Here is a 24,230-nt window from a genome sequence, read left to right as displayed (position 1 = left end):
CTCTGCTAAAAGACTTTGGAGCCTATTCTCAGGAAGTAGACATCATGAGCTAACACTCAGAAATTATGTGAACCACCTAGGGTTATCCCAACAATTCATTAGGCTTCCCTGACACTTCACCAGTAGCCATTTATATTCCTGGGCAGAAGAGGCACTGTGTTTTTAAGTGTTGTGTTGTAGAGTGTTTTGTCTAAGAACATAACAAAATGAACTGATCAGGTCTCACACCTGACCCTTTTGAACAGAAGTCCAGCACATCAGCTATTTAGTCACCATATCTTCCAATTTTGTAAAAAGGGATAGTGAAATATGCTGATAATGTTATCCCACTTTTAATATCATTCCACTTTCATGACCCAACAATTGTCAGTCCATCCTTCACTCCTTTTGTGCTAATAGCAAATTTGCACAAAACCTCTAGAATAGCAGAAACACCTCCAAGAACTTGAATTCTTGTACAATTAGAGTTCAGTCTGCTTGACATGAGTTATGATGCCCTAACTGATCTTCCCTTAGCAACATCATAACAATGCAAGTATTTGATCCACTGCTGCAGAGAAGTCTTTACAGACTGCAAAGGGAGGCTTTTCAAGGTGATGTTCATCGCCATCTCGGTATTTACCTGAAACATTGATGAAAAAGATATCAATTTCAACCTTATAAACATTTATTAAAAAAAGGGGTTTCATTTTTTGTATACCTGTTTGAACAAGAAATCCTTTGATCCCAATGGATTCTGCTCCACCAATGTCATCCCTTGCATCCTGTTAATTAAGAAGTACCGGTAATATGGGATTAAAAGAGAACACAACACAATGACCCAGCCAGAGCTCAATTCCACAAAAATTGATAAAAGAGTTCTTTGTGCTAGCATGCAGACCACTGTGTACTTCAAATTGGACATGAAAAATTGAACAGGTTCATTTTAGATTTTACTCCACAAGGCAATGAAACAAGAATACTTTCAAACTTATTGTCAAAAAATTGAGTACGAGGAGCCAATTTATGCTAATCCATCGGCTCATAGTAAAAAGCTAAGTAACTTACATCTCCAATCATGACTGCAGATTGTACATCACAGCCAATTTCACTCAGTGCCTGTCTAAAAAAGGAAGCTTGTGGTTTGCCAACAACTTCAGCTTTGACATCTGTTGCAAATTCAAGAGCAGTGACAAAGGGGCCTGGACCTAGTGCCAGTCCATCCCCTTTTTTGTAGTATCGCACCTTGTGAATTGCGATGAGAGGGCAACCTTCCAGCAAAAGCCTGCAAAAAATTAAATGAGTAACATTGAAGCAGAGTGACAGTGAAAGTATACAAGTTTATTCTACAAGACTATTCAGTGAAAGGGGAGGGGGAAGTCCTATATCAGCATTTTATAACTATACAAGTGCACATCCCGTTGATCCATAATAATGATAAAAACTGAAAAATTTTGTTCTGGACCTACACTCCCCCCCTCCCCCTTCCCTTTATGAGCCACTCTCCGTAGAATTATTCTGCCAGTAAAGCTTTTAATAACCCAGGTATAATCACTTAATGGTTCTTGTCTTATTATTATTTTAGAGGAAACTGCAAATGAGGTTTGTTTCTAAAATAAAGTAATTTACTTGTACATCATTGTAATCATTAAGTTTTCATCGATTTTTTTAAACTCTTGTACTCTCCAGTAACTCAAGAGTACAACTTTGAAGTAATTTTCCAACACTTGGGCCATGTAGAATATGAAAGAGAGCTTGGTTCTTGGTTAGGAGGGGGGGGGGGTTAGGAAGAAATAGGAGGACAGAGAATGGGGTGAGAGGGGGGCACGGTGCCGATTTCCAACAACAAATCTGTACCTGAATGCTTTGTTCAAAATTTCATAATTGAAACAATCAGGAGCAAGTCCTACTACTACAGCATTTGGATCATTCACGTCAACACCTTTAAAGTCTTCAATGGCGTCCGATTGCAACAACAACATTGGACGCAGGCTTCTCTGATCAATTAGGCGACGAGCTGCAGTCAGTGAAGTAAAAACTTCCTCTGCTTTTATATCAAATCCTATGCCAGTCAAACGCTTCAGTAAGGTGCCCTTTGATTCTTTTGTAGTGTTGGTAACGAATCGGACAGTAACGCCAGATTCTCGAAGTCTACGAAAACAAATAAATAAAATAACAAATTGTGCAAAAAATACGGCGCGTAGTGATGGACAAAATTAACAATGTGATCTATGACTCTAGAAGAAAAATATAACTTCTGAACAACCTAAATGAGTCACAGTTCGGAAAAATTTCCGCACAGCCCCATACTTAATTATGCATGTACATCTTACTGGTGATACACTGAAAAATAAAGCCCCATATATGGATGTATAATGATGTATGGGGCTGTGCGGAAATTTTGCCCACAGTTCTACCATACCTTTTTAGAGCTTGTATAGAACCGGGAATTACTGAATTTTCAACGTGAATTGTGCCGCTAAGATCGATTAGAACTCCACGAATTTTTGACGCCATTTTGAATTTGGAATTACCAGCTGGTTTCCAGTCTCTCATCCACTCACGGTATAACTCTTCCACTCACTTTTATTTCAATTCCACACAGATACAATTGAAAGTGGAATGAAGTTTCCTACTTTTGAAACTCGTCTGTACCCAAACTTTCTTCAATTTTATAGAGCAGAACTGGTTGGTTTAAAGACAGAGGGAACATGTATTTTCCTGTGGATGTTCTGTAGGTTTACAGAGGTTAATTTAGGATTGAAAATTAAAAAAAATGAAAGACATGTGGTATCAATCTTAAAACTTGGAGTTCTGATCTTTCAGTTTTTGAATACTTACTAAAGGTTGGGGAAAAAAGGACACAGAGTAAAACACCATGGCTTCAAAAAACTACTTTATTATTATGTACATTTGAAACTGATATAATTTTAAAATAAATTATATTATAAAATGGCATTTCACAAGTATCTTGAACCTACTCATAATAGCTAGAAGAAAATTAGATTTAAAATGGTTTCAATTAAAAACATAAGCCCTGTTTGGGTAGACTGAAGAGGCTCTATGAATAAGCTGCTATAGGGAAACAGTCAAGATTTATCACCTAGTGAGGTGGGGGGGGGGGGGAGGGGAGTCAGAGGATTTTGGGGATCACATGGTTTTCCAGGGGGAACTGAGGGGAGGATCAGTTGTCACTAACAGAGTATAATGGGAGGGCTGTACAAAATTGAGAGCTAACAAAGGGGAATCATCAAAATACTACGGAGTCCAATGAGGTCCTTGGCAAATCATAATCCTCTGACCCCCCCCCCTCCCCCTGACTATAAATAATGATCAGTCCCTCAGGTCACAGAAATTTTTTACTTGAAAATAAAATTAATGCATTCTTTATATAGTTACAAAAAATTTTTTACTGGCTCTCAAAGACTCAGTTTAAATAAGGGTAACTTTAAAATAAATCCAAATTGAAGCAAAACATTTGAATGAAATAAAATGGTCTTTCGAGAAAATTATCTAACAAGTTTTTATAAAAAAAAAGTGCAAATAACTTCAAATTCAAATTTGCCATCTTAAATTTATTTCTTAGAAGATGTTGGCATTCCTTCCTGTAGAATTGAAGACAGTAATGTTTTGTCTTGTAACGCATAGTCAACCTCTTTTTCATCAATTTTTAGGGTCACCTAAAAGTAATGATAATAAATATAATTTACTATAACATAATAAGTAAATTGCACAAAGTTTTGTCCCTTAAACTTCTGATAGGTTATCTATTTTTTAACAATGATCCTGGCCAGGTTTGAACACATTAACTCAGTGCTCTCTGTTCATTAGCTGCTTGAGTAAAAGGAATTCTTCTGAAGAAACTTTCCATGCTTTTTTTTTTCAATAACTTTCCAACTCACCTTCATCATCCTTGTGTCTTTAGCTCTTTTCATTCCAAGAAGTCCTCTGGTCTCAAGGATGTTACACAGTCCAAGAAAATCCTCCTGACCAAGATGGGAGACTTTTCTCTTGGTACAGATTTTACAGTAAGTGTCGTGAAACTAAAAGGAACAAAATTGAACAAATTCCCTTAAATTTCTATTTACTCTTAAGATGCATGTGATCCCATGTCAAGGTAATACAAATTCTGTGCTTAAAGAAATCAACACTTATTGCAAATATGTGAATGAAGATTTTTATAACAGTTTTTTTTTTAAAACAGCCATTCAAATATGGATTATTTCATAAAATTCTTGATTGGTTTGAATGAAATTTAATTTGAATTAGTATTAATATCAATATTCTCCTTACTGTACAATTCTTATGTGTCTGTGTGGGGAATTTGCTATTGGATCAACCAATAATCCCTTACTTGTTATCTACATTAATTATCATCACTTGTTGCTTGATATTGTATTGATATTGTAAGGAGAAATTCAGTCTTGGTCACTCATGGGAGTTAAAGGGTTGATCAGAATGAAACCTAAACTGAAGGTTTTTCCTTACCTTTCCTAAAACTACTTCTTTGGTGTTGCGTTCTTTTGTCATCAACAAAAATGTGCAGATAAGAAGCTTCTGTTGCAGTGGTATTGTTGGCTGTTCACTTCCAGGGCCAGAGACCAGACGAGATCCATAAACTTCTGCTACAACACTAGCAATCTGAGAAATTCCAACCTTTTTTGGCTTTGGTGGAGTTTCAAGCTTTTTTGAGGGAGATTCAGCTGATGAAACAATATGAAAGAAGAATTTGTGATTTCATAATTTAATGGAAGGAATATCACTAAAATTTCAACAATTATTGATAATTATCACTCATCAAATAGTTGCTAACAAGAATATTGATTGATTAGCAGCATCACTCTCAATCTAGGGTTTTTTAAAACATAGATAAAGGGATCAAAAGCCAGTCAAGACTTGTGATAAACATAAAATTAAAAGGTACCTTTTCCAACTGGTTGTAAAATCTGTTGCTTTCTTTCTCCAGATTCTACCACTTCAACTGCTCGCCTGAAAAATTAGTTTGGAGTTTTAATTTTGACATGATCAAAAGAAGTTGCATGTATTGATTATCAGAGTTAGATGAATTTAGTTCAAGCAAACAAAGGGGGCGGCCTAAAATTGTCATGTTCAACTTCAGGTAATTTTATGCCACTTATCCACCATATCACTCCCAGAATTGAACAAAACATAATTTTTTTTCTTATCCCAGACAAGCTTATTAAATATAGGGTTTATCTTGGTCTAACATCAAATTCTCCTGTCTGATTTAGGAGGAAATGTATGGTAGTCTGTAATAATAATTACAAATTGGATCTTGGGATGCACATGGTATATCTGTGGACACTTTGTATTTAGTGGACCCAAGCCAGGGTGCCAACAGTGTCTGACTATGAACCCTTTATGCTTTAACATCAGAATACATATTCTTCATACTGTTCTCTATACATATCCTTAGGTGCTGATGAGGAGAATTTGTTAAACAATCAAGAGCTCCTTTAGTTGATGATCATTTTCTCTATTCTTGTGACCTAAATGTTTGATTCAGGGGTGATGATGTAAGGAGTAATTGGATGCTGGTCACACTTAGGGGTCAAAGGGTTAATGGAAATAAGAGCTAATGGATTCCAATTTCCCCTAACATCATATGAGTAGGCTCACTCTGTCCTAATAGAGCTTCAATCTGGTGGCTATTTTTGATTGATACAGGTTTGTTGTATTTCTTTGGCAGGGAATTTGTAATCCTCATTACCTGCAGATATCCAAGGCTTTTCTCATGTCGCCTGCCATGGCCGACACCTTTCTTGCGCAAAACTGCACAGCTGAAGCGTCAAGAATGTTATTTCCATCATCCACCTGAAAACAGTAACCAATCATTGTAAGAGTTGAGCCATCTTTGTGTTTGGGAATGGAAAATTCTATGCAACAGCAATAACTAACCGTTGTCAATCTGTCCTTTATAATTTGCACAATCTGTTCCTTTGTGTAAGGTGCAAAGTGAAGAAGCTCTGGTTTGCCTTGAGGTTAAAACAAAAACAAAGCAATGAGGTCAGTTAATATTTCTGGGAATTTGAGAGGTAATCAAGTACTTTTAATATCTCTTGTTCATTATATGGCAAAACTTCATTTTTTTTTTTCACCGCAGAGATATGGTTTGTGATTCTCTCTGAAATCTGCAATACATTTCTTTGCAAATCACTTAGGAAAAGTAAGTATTAGATTAGGAAAATTTTCTCTACAGCTGATAAATGTGTCCATTCTCATGAGCTGTTGGCTAAATAATGTAATAATCCAGGAAGGAGAAGTTACATGTTAATCAATTTTGGGGTTCAAAGGATTAGTGCTTACTTCTTCACTTATTGATTGACAAAGAGAAATTGTTGAGACAGTCTCGTGCTTTGCCAAAATCTATATATTAATGAATTTTTTTTATTTGAAAAACTTTTTATTGAAATCCAAAGTTATATGTTTAACCCTTTAACTCCCAAGATCTGAATGTTAATTTTCTCCTCTAGCTATTACACATTTCCTGGTAAATTAGTTATGAGAAGTTGGTGATAGATCAGAATAAAAACTTCTACCTTTTAGATAAGTTTGAGTAATTTCTCATAACCTGTTTTCTGGATAACGTTTGAATATTATAGGGAGAAGCTACATGTTAATAATTTTAGGAAGTTAAAAGGGTTACTTACATTTAGGTCTAGCTTGTAGTCTTGGAAGAATCCTGTCAGTCAAATCCAAGGCATTTGCAATCCCTACAGATAAAAACCTCCAATCAGTTATCACCATCAATCAGTAGCGATAGATATGCACATCTTCTTTTCTACTTCTTTTACCAATTAAACAAGTTTAAAATGATTGAAATTATTACTTACCAATTAGAATTAGCTTTGATTTTGGCAGAGAGGGCCATTCAAACATAGTGTAAAGAATTTCCTGATGTTTTGATTCAAGTTGATCCATTTCATCTAAGATAAGGATTCTAGAACAAACAATCACAGATCACTCAACAGGACAGTTTGGCCAAAAAAAACTGATGATGAAAACTACCTATTAATGATGAATTTTCAATTCTTTATTTTGGGTTTATTTGTGGGAATAGTTCAGTTACCTTGTTGCAGCTGATGAAGAAAATTCCTCTTCAAGGAATTTTTGTGAAGTTTTTGCTGGACACTGGTCTTCTCCCACTAATTCAACTGCTATCTTCTTGAAAATGTCTTGAGGTTGTTTAAGTGCCATGCAGTTCACAAAGATAACTTGGCATTTTCTGATGTCATCCTAAAGAATCAGCAAATTACAGTAAGTTTCCTTTATCTTCTTCATGAGTCATTTAAAACAAGGTTTTATCCATAACAAATGAGCCTTTTTAAATTTGAGTAGATGGTACCCCCCCCCTAGATTTAGGGAAGACCCATCTTGAGTAATGTCATGCTAATTTTGTTGAGATTTTTGTTGGTAAGTTTTCAAAGAAACTGTAGTGCTGTGTTGGTAAGGGGGGGGGGGGTATTACCCCTTCATCAGAGCAAGCACATCAGCTTTAGAAACTTTTACGGTGTCTAGTTTACATTTACAACTCAGGGGATAAAAACCAAATTACATTCAAATTCTTATAGTCTACCTGAGACATACAATAGACAAGGTGGCCCCAAGCTTATGATTAATTTGCTGGATTCTGGGTTGAGAGTTCTGCCCCTGGAAATTTAAAGTTCACCTTACCTTCATTTCAAACATAATCTTTGTCAAACAAGCTGTCTTTCCTGTGCCAGGAGCACCTGATATGTACAGACTTCCTGGTTTTCCCTTAAGCAGATGATTCTGTAGAAATTTTCTTATTTCTGTGATCTCTTTCTCTCGACACAGCAAGTTATTAGGATGTGAAGAATGAAGAGCCCTTCTTACTTTTGAATATTGCTGACCTGGTAAAACAGCCATGGTGTGAGCTTTTGATCATAGGTAGAGTACTGTTAACAGTGTTATAACAACTATCAACAATAATTAATATTGGTTATCATAGTGTGGCCCACACTACAGGCTCTGATGAGAATATTGTTTCTCCCCTTCCATGGGATGCTAGTTCATCTTAATTCAGCCCCTCCAAAATTTTTCAAGTTTCCTAAACAATTTGGTGATATCTATTGATACTTCTGGGGGGGGGGGGGGGAGATGCTGTGAGATTGAAGCATCTTGCTTAAGAACACAACACAGTGACTTTGAAAAAAGTCAGGTTTCAAACCTGTATCATTTGATTAAGAGTCCAGTGCTTTAACCCTTTCACTCTCAAGATCTTATTAATAATTATCCTTACTGTCTGTCATACAATTCTTATGTCAGTATGGAGGATGTGGTATTGGATCAACTAGCAATTCTCTTGTCAATACTTTTCTTTATTATCAACTCTTGTCTGTGTGATATTGTAAGGAGAAATGTTTTCTTGATTGCATATAAGAGTTTAAGGGTTAACAGATACCATTTATGATATTAACAGCATTATTACTTACCATCCTGACGAGCAAGCGAGATTATTTTCCTTGGTTCTGACCCCTCTTTAAGACCAGCATTTTTACTCTTGAATCTTGCTTGGTTTCTTGGTGTTGTCTTTGGTGAATCAAGCCCTTAATTTTTGTAGAAATGAAAGGTTTCTTCCATGTTAAAGAATGATACCATTTGGAGAGACCGTCAGGAATACTCAAGAATTTGTCAGATAGAAAAGAGCAAAAAGGTATCCAATATCCATTGTATCTTTACTGATTAATAAGAATTTCCATCGTGTCATGGTAGTTTTATGTGTCAGTAGACCAAATTGGGTATGGTTACAGTTACTATTGTTATAAGAAGGGCAAATAATTGGAGATACCAGGGGTACACAAATAAATCCCCCCCCCCCCAAACATCCGTAAAGAAAAAATCTCAAAGGGTAGCATGATAAATATTTTGATGTTTAGTTCGGTGTTTCTTACAAAACCTTACCTGCAAACGAAAGCTTCTGTTTTGGATCAGAGTTCTCTTCATCGCTGGAAACAACGTCTCTAACCTTTCCATCATTGTTCTTTCTCTTCTTCGGGGATACGGAAACCAGTGTTTGACAAGCTAAAAGAAAATTCAAGCAAATTATTTATATCAACAGAGCAATTAAGACGTTACCCAAGGGTATTGCCAAGGAAATTAAAGCAAGCTTAAAGTTTTGAAATATATATTTAACAAAATGAAGTTGAACGAAGAACCATCGAATTCTGAACGGCGTTAATTAACACTTAATGAGGAAAGAGGCTCGAAGAAGCGAACAGAATAAAAAAAAATTGCAAAATTGTAATATCTAGCGCTGCCGATAGCTTTGTCAGTAGCGCAGCGTTGTAATGCGTGCATGCAAATGAGTCGCAAACTGTAAATCCGATTAGAGTCTTTGTGCCGAATTGAAGATCGACGGAAGATAAAGCATGGGGAATGAAACTTGAAACAAAATGTTTATATATAAAATATAAATCATAATAAGAAGGCTTCATAGTGCTTACATTTCCAAGGATTTGATTTTTTTTCTTCTGACGTTCGACCTTGCACACGCGCGGGAATAAATGACCGAATGTGCAATTGCAAATAAGTAGATTTCATATTTTAAACACCGTTGTCAGTTTCGCTGAAGTGAAAATTTGACGATCCTTATATCTCTAACAGGGGTCTTTACATTGGCTTACAAAAGAAGTTTAATAAAGAAGCAAAAGATAACATTCTAGGCTTACCCTTCGCGGGATCGCGGCGTTTTCTCGGTGAGATCGAACATTCTCGTGTGTGTTTGCTTCGACTTGCCGCGATCGTTCCTTCGTTCTTCTTCTGCTGTGATCGAGTCTTCTGACAACGAAATTCGATTTGTTTCTGAGCACTGCGAGTAATTCGAGGCATCTTTGTACGACCAAGGTGGAAAAGAAGCCAAAACTCTCGACGATATCGAAGGGTCAAGCGACAAACTGCAGCCTCGCATATGAAATGAAAAATAGCATCATGCTACCGTGAATATTCGCGCGAAAACTTTTAAGCCAATCACAAAGTATATGAGGATTTCGGCGCCGCGGGTAAATATTTAATGGCCAGCGTGTCACTTTATAAAAGCAGCTGAGCGGCGCCATTTTGTCTTCCAAACAAATTTAGAACGTGAAGAAAGAGGCAAGGCTTCTAATTACAATCTAACATCTGTGGATACGCAGTAAGCGCCCGTAGAAATAAACAATGGCGGAGGAGATCGAAAGGCTGAAAGCTAAGATTAAAGAGCTTGAGATCGCGCTGGAAAATGAGCGTAAAAGAAAGGGACCCGTGAGGGAAAAAATTCAGGAGATGAGCTCTGAAGTCGTGGATAGCAATCCATATAGGTGAGTTGGTTAACGTTTTTCTAAACGGTTTTTCGATCGTGTGAGAATTAGTTTTCGAAGCCAAATGAAACATTTAAGGAGCAACCCACTGTGGTTATTAGCTTTTAATACTGCGCTATTGTTCGTTTTAAATGAATTTTTATATTTAAAATCATAGTCCCCGTGATCATGGTCCCACGTAAAAATCGGATCGAAAGATCACGAAAAGCGGTGATCACAAGTAGTTGCTGCCTTCCCCTTGTGAAAGACGTGTCTTGAAAGCGCGTTAAATAACTAAGTTGTCTGTCGATTTTCCTGCAGTAGCATGAAAACAAATAATATTTAACGCCCAGTTGACCGTTGTTAGCTTTGTTCAACAAGGTTACAAAACATTCAAACATTTTATGTAAACACCGATATGAAATTTCTGTTACATATTTTCACGTTTGTACGATCGGGTTTGATTCTACCAGAACTCAAGGAAACTTGAACCCTGGTGGTTTCTCTATATCGTTTTGATTCATTGGACGTGTGTTTTGGTGGCAGGATTCTTTAGAAAGTTACACCGGTTGTGTTCAAAGATTAAATACAAATGCTTGGGGTATCATTGATATTGAAAATTGTAGCATCTTTGCGTAAATCATGAGGCAAAGAAAGGTTCATCGTTGTTGTCTCGTATTTTCCTGTTTAAACCATTGCCTTTAATTATCATTGTTGCCACTGTCTAGTAATTGATCAAAGAAAATTGCTCTCAGAGAATTGTGAAAAATCAACAAGTTTTATTGTGACATAGAAAAATTTACATTTTGGAGAAAAGTCAAGAAAAACTGAAGCTCTGGGATTATTTTGAAGCATCATTCATGTGTTTTGGGGAAGTTAATTAATAAATTAAAATTTGATATGCCACTGAACTTTAAGATGTAAATATGTCATTGATACCTGATCGTATTCTTTTCCTTTGCAAATTTGCCTGAGTGCTTTCTTGCAGCTGTAATGTGAAATAAATTTCTCAACTGTCTATAAATAAAATATGCATGGTATCTCTGAAGTTGAGTGAATGTGAAACCAAATAGTGATGTATGTTAATGTTTTTTTTTTTTAACAGTCGTTTGATGGCCTTGAAAAGAATGGGAATAGTGGATAACTATGAGGTAAGTTTTGGTTGGAAACAGGCAGTTATCATCTTGATATCAAGAATTCATAGTTGATCGTATAATTGTGTAAAATTTATTTGAGTGGCTGGTTTGGTACTCTTAGCCTTTTAACTTTCATGAGTGACCAAGACTGAATTTCTCCCTATGATATCAATACAATATCAAGCAGATAGGTAATGAGAGTAAAGAAAAATATCAATGAGGGCATGATTAGTTGATCCATTACCAAATTCTCTGAACAAACAGTGATAATGATATGGTAGATAGTAAGGAGAATATTAAGCAATATCTTGGAAGTGAAAATATTAAGGACAATTTTATATATTTTTAGTGATGAGTAATGTGTGCAGAATTGCTGGTAACTTTATATTAAGTTTTTTTACTACACTGCACTTTCTTACTGGCTGAAAATTTTTCAGGCTTTTTTTTTTTACTTCTTCAAAAGTAGTGTTCTATACTGCAAAGATCACTCTCATATTTATTTATTTATTTACAGTTCAAATATAGGATATTCATAATTACATAATCACACACTGTACTCTGATAAGTTTGTTATCTTAGTAATGCAATATCAGATCACTGGTATTAAATGATCATGAAGTGATTAACTTGCATGGTAGTCTTCTTCCTTTCCTAACCACCAGCAATGTTTATATTTTTTTCTTGTTGTGGACGCTAGCTGAGTAAGCATTTTCATTTTCTTGTATGTTAGAAAATCCGTGACTTTACTGTGGTAATCGTTGGTGTTGGTGGAGTTGGAAGTGTCACAGCTGAAATGTTAACAAGATGTGGAATAGGAAAGGTATGAACTGAAGCAATTTGCAGTGCACTTTATTTTTAGTAGACATACCTTGAATCTAAACATAAACGCCATGATCTGAGTGATCTTATATCACTCAACCAGCCAGATTATTATGTCCCTTGGTTAAGGATTTCTGATGTGAACTGGTATCATAATGGTACAAGCTGTGCATGTAAAGAATTATTTGATTTATAAAACTGTGTTTCTTGTCTGTAGCTTTTACTTTTTGATTATGACAAAGTGGAACTTGCAAACATGAACAGGTAAATTGTTGACTAATCTAAGTTAGTCTGTAGAATCTTCCCTTGAAGTGCACATCATTCTGTCTCTCTGTCTTTTAATCAAATACTTTGTCTATGCATGAATGTCTTTCTTTTCTTCCTTTCTTCATATGATATTCTGTATGCCTAACTATTTCTCTCTGTGTTGCTATCTGCACTTTACACAGTCATCATCATTCTCTTTATTATCAGTAATTACCAATAACATAATCGTTATTGATATTCTATCTTAATGAAACTTATTTGATTTGACCTGCAGATGAAAATTAAGCAAAGAAATTATCCTCACAGGTTGACTGCAGATAGGAACCCTAAGTAACCATTTAAACCCTGAGTGACTAGTATCTAATTTCTCCTTACAGTGATATACTGAATCATTCATTAAGATCATGAGAATAAAGAAAACTAACACCAACCTATGAAGCTCTGATTGTCAAATGAATTCTCCTTGCCAGTACTAAAGGAAATGTATAGAGAAGAGTATGGAGAATATGGATACTGATGTTAGGGTGTAAAAGAGTAAAAAACAATTAAGGCTTTGACAGGACAGGAACCCAGGCCTCCCAGACATTAGATAGGTACCACTACCAACTGAGTTATAAGGCCACATGTTTGGAGCATGGCAAATCTTAGAGAGGGTTCAATTTTTCTGCAAAGGAATCTGATCACAATTTTGGTTAACCCTTAAACTCCCATTAACATGTAATTTTTCCCCATAATATCTGCACATTACCCTGCAAACAGGTAATGAGTATACTCAAACTTATCAAGTGGATGTTGTTATCATGATCTATTGTTAAATTCTCCTTATAAATTAACAGGGAAATGTGTAGTTCCTAGCTGGGAGAATTAACAATCAGGTCTAAGAAGGTCTTTCTATTGATGCATGTTACAATTTGTTTCTTGTCAGGTTATTTTTCCGTCCTGATCAGTCTGGAATGAGTAAAGTTGAAGCTGCAGTGAATACATTGAGGTAAGTAAACAAAAACGTAATTAATTATTATGGTGGACATTGCAAACACACACATCAGGAATTTGTGTTACAGATTTAAATTAATTTTTGCTTTTCTGTGTGCTCTGCAAATGTTGTTTACCACATGATTGGGGTTTTTTTTACAGAGACATCAATCCTGATGTGGAATTTGAAGCATACAACTACAACATTACATTACTGGAAAATTTTAAGCATTTCCTTTGTAGAATAAGGTAAGGGAAGTACTGAATACTTCAGACAATATTATGTGCTGTTTTAATCTTTCACTCCTAAGATCTCATTTAATTTAATTTTCCTAACCATCTGCTATAGAACTCTTTTGATTTTCTTTGTCCTACACTCGTGACAAGACAAAAAAAACATCTCTCTCTATTTCTTTACCGCTTACCATCTCTCTTATTTCTATCTACAAACGCTATACTATCAACATTGCTGATCCCAGCAGTATGCAGGACACGTGTCACATGAACTTTGTAATAGACCTGGCTCACCATGGAGTCTGTGTGGCTCAGAGGTAGAGCACAGAATCCGAAGATCTGAGGTTTGATTCTTCATGGGGACTCAGAATTTTTTTCTTTGTCCCACACTCGTGACAAGACAAAAAAATCATCTTTCTCTAACTCTTTTGATGTTAGTTTGGAGAATTTGGTAGTGGATCAACTAATAACCCCCAAATTGATATTTGCTTCTATTCTCCTCACTTGTCTGCTTGAAACTGAACTGATAATGTAAGGAGACATTCTGTCTTGGTCAATCAGGAGAGTCAAAGGGTTAATGAAATGGAATAATTATATTGCCCATATGATTACAGTCCAAATGTACTGTGAGTAGGTATTTTATTTGATTCACCTTAAAGCTCCCAAAATCTGATCATCAATTCTCTCCACTAGCCACTACATGTTTTGTTGTAAATAAGTGACAAGAATTTGGTGTTAGATCAAGATAAAAACTTCTAACTGATAAGTCTAAGTATTCTCATTACCTGTTTGCTGGATAATGAAGGGATTTTGTAGGGAGAAGTTACAAGTGAATCATATCTGGGAGTTCAAGAGGTTAGGTCCCCTGGGCACTTGTTAGTTAAGGTTTTGTATCTTTGAGGTTGGGCCCCCATTTGAGGCTGGGAGCTAATTAAAATTTTCACCATTTTCTGAAAGTACAGTGGTAAGTTTACTTTGCAACAAAGCACTAAATTATAGATTTGATAGATTTATTGAGCAAACAATTTTACATAGCAGTTAATAATCGGAATTGCATAATATTTACAATAAATTTTACAAAAAAATGAACAGTATACATGATCCTTAAAGACTACCAGACACTGTAAGAAAAAGTGAAGATGCATCATTAGAATAAATCAGCTCTTTCTGCAAAGGATTGATTTACTGCATCATTTAGCTAATTGGTGTACTTATCCTCTTTTAGTCATGGTGGAAAAGATGGCCAGGCTGTAAATCTTGTGCTAAGTTGTGTGGATAATTTTGAAGCTAGGATGGCAATAAATACAGTAAGATTCATGTTATTTGTACCAGTTGCATTTAAAATCCTCTGCAGCTCAACCAGAGAACCAAAGCAATGCCTGCAACTATGGGAGTTTGTGGGTAAATTCCATCTGTTTCCAGAGATATGTCTACTAGTGGTTTTCCAGAGAAAAGCAATTTTTCAAAAGGATTTGTGGTAGCCACACTACATGTCTTAAACTACAAAATCAACAATAATTTGTTTGGTATGGAGACCTATAATATGAAAAAGACAAATGAAACAGATCTATCAGTTAGGGCCCAGTTGTTCAAAGGTTGGTGAACACTATCTAAAGGATAAATTGGTATCCAGTGGATAAGGAATACTGTTCCATCCACTGGATAGCGATTTATCCAATACATAGTGTTATCTGACCTTTGAACAACAAGGGCCAGGAGATGTTGGGTGTACCCAAAGGGCTCTAAGAGTATTCCTATCGAAAGTGTGTCCAAGTCAATAGTGTTCTTTATTGCTTGTATTATTGGTAGTTATTTTATTTATTTGGCTTAATTTCCAAACACATAATATTTTTATTTTTTTCAGGCATGTAATGAATTAAAACAACCTTGGATAGAATCTGGTGTCAGTGAAAACGCTGTGTCTGGTCACATTCAGTTCATTGTTCCTGGAAAAACAGCTTGTTTTGCAGTAAGTCTAATTACATTATATACAAGAATGTATAATTAACACAGTTATAATTGTGTTTTAATTACTGGATATCTCATTTACTAAGCTGTGATTGGTTTTCTACCCTGCCATACTCTCTTTTATGGTTCATAATAAAAACTAATTAAAGATTTTTTGCAAAAATTTCTGTTTATCTCTCACCAAATGTTCTCAACTAAAGAACTGAAGGCAAAGGAAAGTTTAATTCTTGATTTTGTCAAAACTCGCTAAGGACTTAATGACATTTGGAAATTGACTGATTTTCCCTCAATTTGGGTCACTCATGTTCCACATGGCTACAGATCATTCTAGAACCTTTCAGACATGCAGAAAAGAGATGTAAGGGACTGGTCATTTAATTGGGGGGGGGGGGGGGCTACATTTTCTTCTACATAATTTCCAATGTTCTTGTCACTGAATTACTGGTAAGTAATGTGGCAGGTGCACCAGAAAGGTACCTCCCCTACCCTTCCTCACACTAAATGACACATCTCTCAGTTAAATATCCAGTTACCCTTGTTTTCATGGTTTTTACTGTAATTTATAGATTCTGGCCCTTTTCCCCTCCAATTCATAGCCTGCATACTTTGTGCATGGGTGGTAAATCACCTGAGGGAAAGCTTGGTGTAGAAGGATTTTACTGAAGCAATCACTTTATCAGTCCCAAAGTATAAATGTGAAGGGCAAATTGTTGAGAAGTGTGACAAAATTCTGGGGGTGACCTGATATGAACTAGCTGGCCATCAGAGGGGAGCTGCAATACTCCTGGTAATTAGCTTTAGGGACAAGGCTCTCAGCTTGTTTTTTTTTTTTCCTATAGTGTGCCCCTCCTTTGGTTGTTGCCTCTAATATTGACGAGAGAACACTCAAAAGAGAGGGTGTCTGTGCTGCATCTCTTCCAACAACTATGGGAATTGTAGCTGGTTTTCTGGTTCAAAATACACTCAAGTAAGTGTTTCCTACTCTAAAGGGGGTAAGTTTTTAAAGATACTATGGTGCTGCATCGGTGGTAGAGTATAACAGGGTAATTTAGTGTTATCAACTGAGTTGAAAACGTAAATTTGCCACCGTAAAGAGTTTAAAGGCAGACGTTTCAAGCGTTGGCCCTTCGTCAGAGCAATTGGAAAAACTAACCCAAAGCAATTCCTCCAATCGCTCTGACGAAGAGCTAACGCTCAAAACCTCAGCCTTAAAACGCTTTACGGTGGCCAATTTACGTTCTCAACTCAGTTGACAACACTAAATTACCCTGTTTCCTACTCTGGTTAACAGTTAGATTATGAGCGAGAAATTCTTATAGTGTGTTTGTGGATGAGGGTGAAGCTTGAATCAATTATCATACCAACAAAATCAAAAGTGAGTAATGTAATTTTTTCATATAAATCTTCGCATAAATATTTGTTTGATTTGGTTTAAAACCTCACGGTGGTAGGCCACTTACTTTCCTCATTACGCGTAGCCATCACACTAAAGACAGCGAGTAAGGTAACCAATCAGATTGCAACCTCTTTGATAGAACGCTATATTTAGACTTATACTAATAAGTCTTGTTGTGGTATATGTGCATTTGCAAAATTGATATTACTCTCTTTTTCTTTCTTGTACAGATATCTACTTGAATTTGGTTCTGTCTCGTATTACCTTGGCTATAACGCCATGCAAGACTTCTTTCCCAGCATGGCGCTAAAACCAAATCCTGCTTGTGAGGAAGTCGTTTGTCACCAAAGACAAAGAGAATACCAGGTATTGATTTTTTTCTGTATGAAAAATCTTACCCCCAGACATTTGAACTTCTGAAGGTTGCTTCGTTCAAATTCCCGCCCCTTTGGGTCCAAATTGTGTTGAAATGCTCCACCCAAGTGTCAGATGTGATCAAGTGCCCGTGGGTTGCCGAGCAAAGGAATTGTTGAAGCTTCGAAGTGATGGGCGCTTTTTGAATCATTTTGTACTGTTAGAGTTATTTTTTTTTTGCATCGTCGGGTTTGTCGGTATGGACTGTTACAGTACCTCTGCTATTCCTGTTGGGTGCGGGGAGGGGTTGATAATTGAAGCTGCTGTAATAAGCTTACCTTCCAACAGAAAAACACAAAACTGATGCGTACCTATTACTGCGCATGCGTAACTACACGCACTAGAAGCGAGTGTAATATTCCCATAAATTGCAGGTGCTTGATGTGTGTGAGTCTGCTGCAATACACGCGAGCACTGTAACATGAAATATGATCCGGTGTCTTGAATTTTGCAGGAGTCAGACGCAGCTAAAAAAGAAAAAGAAGAAAAAGAAAAAGCAATTGAAGAAGAAAAAGAAGAAGTGAAACACGAGGATAACGAGTGGGGTGGGTGTTTGACTCGTGCATTTTGTTTTTCAATGAAGGTCAATGTATGAGCTTTTGACCTTCTCCCATAAAAGAAGATGTGGATTTCGTCATCCAGGATGGAAATGACTGTATCGGTGGGCTATTTAACTCGTTATTGAACTCGTCATTGAACTCGCCTACATATACAATAAACTCTCTTCCTCACTCGTCGCCACTCTCCTCACTTGTCGCCAAACCTTTCTTAGCTGTCGCCAAACCTTTCTTAGTTGTCGCCAAACCTTTCTTAGTTGTCGCCAAACCTTTCTTAGCTGTCGCCAAACCTTTCTTAGTTGTCGCCAAACCTTTCTTAGTTGTCGCCAAACCTCTCTTAGCTGTCGCCAAACCTTTCTTAGCTGTCGCCAAACCTTTTCTTCGCTGTCGTCAAACCTCTCTTAGCTGTCGCCAAACCTTTCTTAGCTGTCGCCAAACCTTTTCTTCGCTGTCGCCAAACCTCTCTTAGCTGTCGCCAAACCTTTCTTCGCTGTCGCCAAACTCTTCTTAGTGGTCGCTAAACTATTCTTAGTTGTCGTAAAACTCTTTTTAATTTTCTCCAAACCCTTCTTAGTTCTGAGGATACCATTTTATATCATTTCGGTTACTGTTTCCATTTCCACTTTCATTATCATCGTCGTTCAGTTATTGGTATTTTCCGGGACATTGTAACTATTAATTCGTTTATCTTGTTATTTTGTTTTGGATGTTTTCTTATCATTGCCGCACCTGCCTTTTGTCTCAGGTATTACTTTAGTTGATGAAGCCAAAGATGATATCGAAGAGGACGAAGCATCCCAAAAGCTTGTAGCAGGAATACAGTATGCATACTCTAAACCAAAAGTTCAAAGAAAGGTACATGTGGGTTTGAATTGTTATATTTTTTATCACCTAATGCAGGTGGGGGGGGGGGGGGGTCATTCTTTCCGGAGTTGATTTATTTATAAAAAGTTTCTTGGGGTTACCGAATAGAATTTTTAAGGGTTACTTGGTTGTAATGTAAAGTCAAATTTCTTCACAACCCTTTTTGGCTCACACCTCGGATTATTTGGTGCAACATTAAGTCGTGTTCTATCAAGGGGAAAAGCGTATAATTTTTTGAGGGGTACTCAGTATTTTTAAGTGGTAATTGGTGTGTAAGAAATTTAATGGCCTCATCTTAATCACTCTGGAATTAGGACTTAGGATAACGAGGTCTGGGTTCGACCCCTGACTGGCCTCAATGTGCCGTGTTTCTTGTCAAGACTGTTGTCTAACAGTGTCCCTCTCCTCCCAGGAGTATAAATGGGTTATGGAGAGAAAAATTACAGGGTCATACGTAGTATATTAGCGACAGGAGGGAGGGTAGGGTGGGAGGTAATCTTGATCATTGACTTCAGATGTTCAGGAGTGATTTGAATATTGGTTCCAAATTGTTAGCAGATATCACAGGAGATCAGCAGTGAAGGTCAAATATCAGCTGACGATGAATTAAGTGTGGAAGACCTGATGAAGAAACTCAAGAGCATATAGGGCTAGAATCGAACTAAAGCTTTCTAAAAATTAACTTACACTATGTTCACATTAATATATTATTTAACAAGTTTGAGCGTGATCCTTGCAGCAGTGGCAATAGCAAAAGTCACATAACTTTGAGTTTATACACTTCTTCTTCAGATGCCTTCGTCAGTTCAGTAGAAAAATGTAGGAAAAATTTTTTAAAATTTAAATTTTTGAACTTTCACCTACCATCCGTTTTCAATGTTGTGCTTAACTCCCTATCAAGTAATATGCATTACAGCAATATTCAAGTATGTCCTCCGTTAGTGTGACATACTTTTTGACATGTATTGTGTGACATACCTTTTGTGAAATGTAATGCAACATGCATTGTGTGACTTGAAGCTTTTCTGCTGCCCAGGTTTACTAGGATTACTAAAACGAATGTTACATCTCATTCTTAAGACAAGTCGCTTCCTTGTTTGTCATTAATATTTTTAACTTAAATTTAGTTTGTATGGCATGCCTTGCGTTATCGGAACCAGTTGGAAAATGTTGTGTCCTCCTATCTAAGAAGTTGTCCATTGTCAAATACCTCGATACTTAAGCAAAACTGAATTCTGGAACATGTAAAATTAAAGGATAGATCAATAGAGACGAGAGTAGCAAGGAAGGTTTTAAAAGCCTTTTTTTAATATTCGACGCTATTATTTATAACAAATTAAACTATTTTATGTTCTTGATGATCAGTTTACTTATGTGTCTAATACCCCATTCACACCAAAGCATAAGCATGTTTTAGAGTTGTTTTGTTAAACACAATTTTACTTTTTTTCTTCGTACAAACTACTTAACCTAAATTTTTTACTTAAATTTAGTACAGTGGAAATGAAAGTTAGCAAGTACTTGAATCCTATGGAAAATTAAGTTTTTCAGTTCTCTGTTTATGATTTTCATTCAGTAAAAACCAGTTTAACAGAACATGTTTTGCTGGTGTGAATAGGGTGTAAGATGTAAAGGTAGTTCAAAGCAATAAAAACGAAAGTTTTAAAAACCTGTCGATATCTTTTCTCCAGTCTTTAAAATCTCATTGCCTCCTTCTGAATTTTATATTCAACTATGTTCAGATTATCCCGGGACTGTTTGTTTATTTTTTTTAACATTTAGAGGGATATTCTTGACACTTACATGAAATACACGTAAATCAGTTCTTTCTATCGAGCTATAAAATGTCTAGGAATTCTCCTAGGAGATATGCGCGCATGAATAATAAACAAAAGAAATTGGTTAATGAACTTCTGGTAACAGGAAAGAACTAAAAACAAAACTGAGTTTTCAAACTCATTAACAAACTTCTATTGTTTCCAAATTCAGAGGGGATTTTCTTGGCCCACAAGAGACCTCATACTTTGACACTTGCACACAATACATAGCTAATCAAGCTCTTTCTAACGAGCTATAAAATGTCCAGGAATTTCTCTTTTTCTCTGAGATAGAACGCACGAATATTGAAACAATAGAAAATGGTTAATGAGCTTTTTGGCAACTTGGAAGAACCCCTAGCAAAACCGAGTTTTCAAACTCATTAACAAACTTCTATTGTTTCAATATTCATAGGGGATTTTCTTGGCTAACAAGAGAGCTCTTACTTTGACACTTTTACACAATACACAGCTAATCAAGCTCTTTTTATCGAGCCATTAAATGTCTAGGAATTCCTCTTTTTCGCAGAGATATTAACGCATGAATATTGAAACAATAGAAAATGGTTAATGAGCCTCTTGGCAACTTGGAAGAACCCCTAGCAAAACCGAGTTTTCAAACTCATTAACAAAATTCCATTGTTTTAATATTCATAGGGGATTTTCTCGGCCCACAAGAGAGTTCACACCTCGATACTTGCACACAATACAAAGCTTATCTCGCTCTTTTTATCGAGCTATAAAATGTCCAGGAATTCCTCCTTTTCGCAGAGAAATAAACGCATGAATATTGAAACAATAGATATTGGTTAATGAGCCTCTTGGCAACTTGGAAGAACCCCTAGCAAAACCGAGTTTTCAAACTCATTAACAAACTTCTATTGTTTCAATATTCAGAGAGGATTTTCTCGGCCAACAAAAGGGCTCTTACTTTGACACTTATACACAATACACAGCTTATCAAGCTCTTTTTATCGAGTCATAAAATGTCTAGGAATTCCTCTTTTTCGCAGAGATATAAACGCATGAATATTGAAACAATAGAAATTGGTTAATGAGCTTTTTGGCAGGTTGGAAGGAACCCTGGAAAAACAGAGTTTTCAAACTCATTGACAAAATTCTTTTGTTTCAATATTCATAGGGGATTTTCTCGGCCAACAAGAGGGCTCTTACTTTTATACTTGTACACAATACACAGCTAATCAAGCTCTTTTTATCGAGTCATAAAATGTCCAGGAATTCCTCCTTTTCGCAGAGAAATAAACGCATGAATATTGAAACAATAGGAATTGGTTAATGAGCTTTTTGGCAACTTGGAAGGAACCCTTGCAAAACCGAGTTCTCAAACTCATTAACAAACTTCTATTGTTTCAATATTCAGAGAGGATTTTCTCGGCCAACAAGGGGGCTCTTACTTTGACACTTGTACACAATACACAGCTAATCAAGCTCTTTCTATCGAGCTATAACATGTCCAGGAATTCCTCTTTTCCGCAGAGATATGAACGCATGAATATTGAAACAATAGAAATTGGTTAATGAGCTTTTTGGCAACTTGGAAGGAACCCTTGCAAAACCGAGTTCTCAAACTCATTAACCAATTCCTATTGTTTCAATATTCAGAGAGGATTTTCTCGGCCAACAAGAGGGTTCTTACTTTGACACTTATACACAATACACAGCTAATCAAGCCCTTTTTATCGAGTCATAAAATGTCTAGGAATTCCTCCTTTTCGCAGAGAAATAAACGCATGAATATTGAAACAATAGGAATTGGTTAATGAGCTTTTTGGCAACTTGGAAGGAACCCTTGCAAAACCGAGTTCTCAAACTCATTAACAAACTTCTATTGTTTTAATATTCAGAGAGGATTTTCTCGGCCAAAAAGAGGGCTGTTACTTTGACACTTGTACACAATACACAGCTAATCAAGCTCTTTTTATCGAGCTATTACATGACTAGGAATTCCTCTTTTTCGCAGAGATATAAACGGATGAATATTGAAACAATAGAATTTGGTTAATGAGCCTTTTGGCAACTTGGAAGGAACCCTTGCAAAACCGAGTTCTCAAACTCCTTAACAAACTTCTATTGTTTCAATATTCAGAGAGGATTTTCTCGGCCAAAAAAGAGGGCTCTTACTTTGACACTTGTACACAATACACAGCTAATCAAGCTCTTTCTATCGAGCTATAACATGTCCAGGAATTCCTCCTTTTCGCAGAGATATAAACACATGAATATTGCAACAATAGAAAATGGTTAATGAGCCTCTTGGCAACTTGGAAGAACCCCTAGCAAAAACGAGTTTTCAAACTCATTAACAAACTTCTATTGTTTCAATATTCAGAGAGGATTTTCTCGGCCCACAAGAGAGTTCACACTTTGATACTTGCACACAATACAGAGCTGATCTAGCTCTTTTTATCGAGCTATAAAATGTACAAGAATTCCTCTTTTTCGCAGAGAAATAAACGCATGAATATTGAAACAATAGAAATTGGTTAATGAGCCTTTTGGCAACTTGGAAGAACCCCTAGCAAAACCGAGTTCTCAAACTCATTAACAAAATTCCATTGTTTTAATATTCATATAGGATTTTCTCGGCGAAAAAGAGGGCACTTACTTTGACACTTGTGCATAATACACAGCTAATCAAGCTCTTTCTATCGAGCTATAACATGTCCAGGAATTCCTCTTTTCCGCAGAGATATGAACGCATGAATATTGAAACAATACAAAATGGTTAATGAGCCTCTTGGCAACTTGGAAGAAACCCTAGCAAAAACGAGTTTTCAAACTCATTAACAAACTTCTATTGTTTCAATATTCAGAGGACTTTTTCTCAGCCCACGAGAGGGCTCTTACTTTGACACTTGCACACAATACACAGCTAATCTAGCTCTTTTTAACAAGCTGGAAAAAGTCCAGGAATTCCTCTTTTCCGCAGAGATATGAACGCATGAATATTGAAACAATAGAAAATAATTTATGAGCTTTTTGGCAACTTTGTAGAACCTCTAGCATAACCGAGTTTTAAAACTCATTAACAAACTTCTATTGTTTCAATATTCAAAGAGGATTTTCTCGGCCAAAAAGAGGGCTCTTACTTTGACATTTGTGCACAATACACAGCTAATCAAGCTCTTTCTATCGAGCTATAACATGTCAAGGAATTTCTCTTTTTCGCAGAGATATAAACACATGAATATTGAAACAATAGAATTTGGTTAATGAGCTTTTTGGCAGGTTGGAAGAACCCCTAGCAAAAACGAGTTCTCAAACTCATTAACAAAATTCTATTGTTTCAATATTCATAGGGGATTTTCTCGGTCAACAGAAGGGCTCTTACTTTGATACTTGTACACAATACACAGCTAATTAACCTCTTTTTATCGAGCCATTAAATGTCTAGGAGTTTCCCTTTTTCGCAGAGATATAAACGGATGAATATTGAAACAATAGAATTTGGTTAATGAGCTTTTTGGCAG

At 36.2% G+C, this 24,230-nt stretch overlaps 3 protein-coding genes across 4 annotated transcripts; 1 reads left to right on the top strand and 2 right to left on the bottom strand.

The window, feature by feature from the left end:
• Positions 1 to 36: 36 nt before the first annotated feature.
• LOC131797425 (haloacid dehalogenase-like hydrolase domain-containing protein 2) lies at positions 37 to 2,508 on the bottom strand. The gene is made up of 5 exons (XM_059115048.2): positions 2,402 to 2,508; positions 1,837 to 2,130; positions 1,048 to 1,264; positions 701 to 764; positions 37 to 622 (listed from the first exon to the last, which is right to left on the bottom strand). Exons 1-5 carry the CDS (start codon positions 2,494 to 2,496, stop codon positions 522 to 524), a joined length of 771 nt encoding a protein of 256 aa, XP_058971031.2. The 5' UTR covers positions 2,497 to 2,508; the 3' UTR covers positions 37 to 521.
• Positions 2,509 to 2,942: 434 nt separating this feature from the next.
• Positions 2,943 to 9,932, bottom strand: LOC131797467 (cell division control protein 6 homolog). Its single transcript, XM_059115091.2, has 13 exons — positions 9,693 to 9,932; positions 8,926 to 9,045; positions 8,457 to 8,570; positions 7,675 to 7,874; positions 7,070 to 7,236; positions 6,834 to 6,940; positions 6,651 to 6,713; positions 5,899 to 5,975; positions 5,711 to 5,814; positions 4,904 to 4,968; positions 4,468 to 4,682; positions 3,882 to 4,022; positions 2,943 to 3,659 (listed from the first exon to the last, which is right to left on the bottom strand). Exons 1-13 carry the CDS (start codon positions 9,850 to 9,852, stop codon positions 3,555 to 3,557), a joined length of 1,638 nt encoding a protein of 545 aa, XP_058971074.2. The 5' UTR covers positions 9,853 to 9,932; the 3' UTR covers positions 2,943 to 3,554.
• A 141-nt stretch (positions 9,933 to 10,073) lies between these two features.
• On the top strand, positions 10,074 to 20,591 carry LOC131797420 (ubiquitin-like modifier-activating enzyme 5). 2 transcript variants are annotated; one of them, XM_059115038.2, is made up of 13 exons: positions 10,074 to 10,316; positions 11,401 to 11,446; positions 12,162 to 12,251; positions 12,468 to 12,514; positions 13,443 to 13,505; positions 13,652 to 13,738; positions 14,949 to 15,030; positions 15,588 to 15,692; positions 16,531 to 16,658; positions 17,318 to 17,453; positions 17,956 to 18,046; positions 18,804 to 18,913; positions 19,481 to 20,591. In XM_059115038.2, exons 1-13 carry the CDS (start codon positions 10,177 to 10,179, stop codon positions 19,568 to 19,570), a joined length of 1,215 nt encoding a protein of 404 aa, XP_058971021.1. In that variant the 5' UTR covers positions 10,074 to 10,176; the 3' UTR covers positions 19,571 to 20,591. The 2 variants fall into 2 exon arrangements, with proteins under 2 accessions (XP_058971021.1, XP_058971020.1); XM_059115037.2 differs by having other exon boundaries at positions 19,478 to 20,591.
• Positions 20,592 to 24,230: the final 3,639 nt, after the last annotated feature.

Source organism: Pocillopora verrucosa, chromosome 13 (assembly GCF_036669915.1).
Source record: "Pocillopora verrucosa isolate sample1 chromosome 13, ASM3666991v2, whole genome shotgun sequence".
Lineage (NCBI taxonomy): Eukaryota > Metazoa > Cnidaria > Anthozoa > Scleractinia > Pocilloporidae > Pocillopora > Pocillopora verrucosa.
The sequence above is the reverse complement of the archived record's forward strand: the minus strand, read 5'-3'. Positions and strand labels throughout refer to the sequence as shown.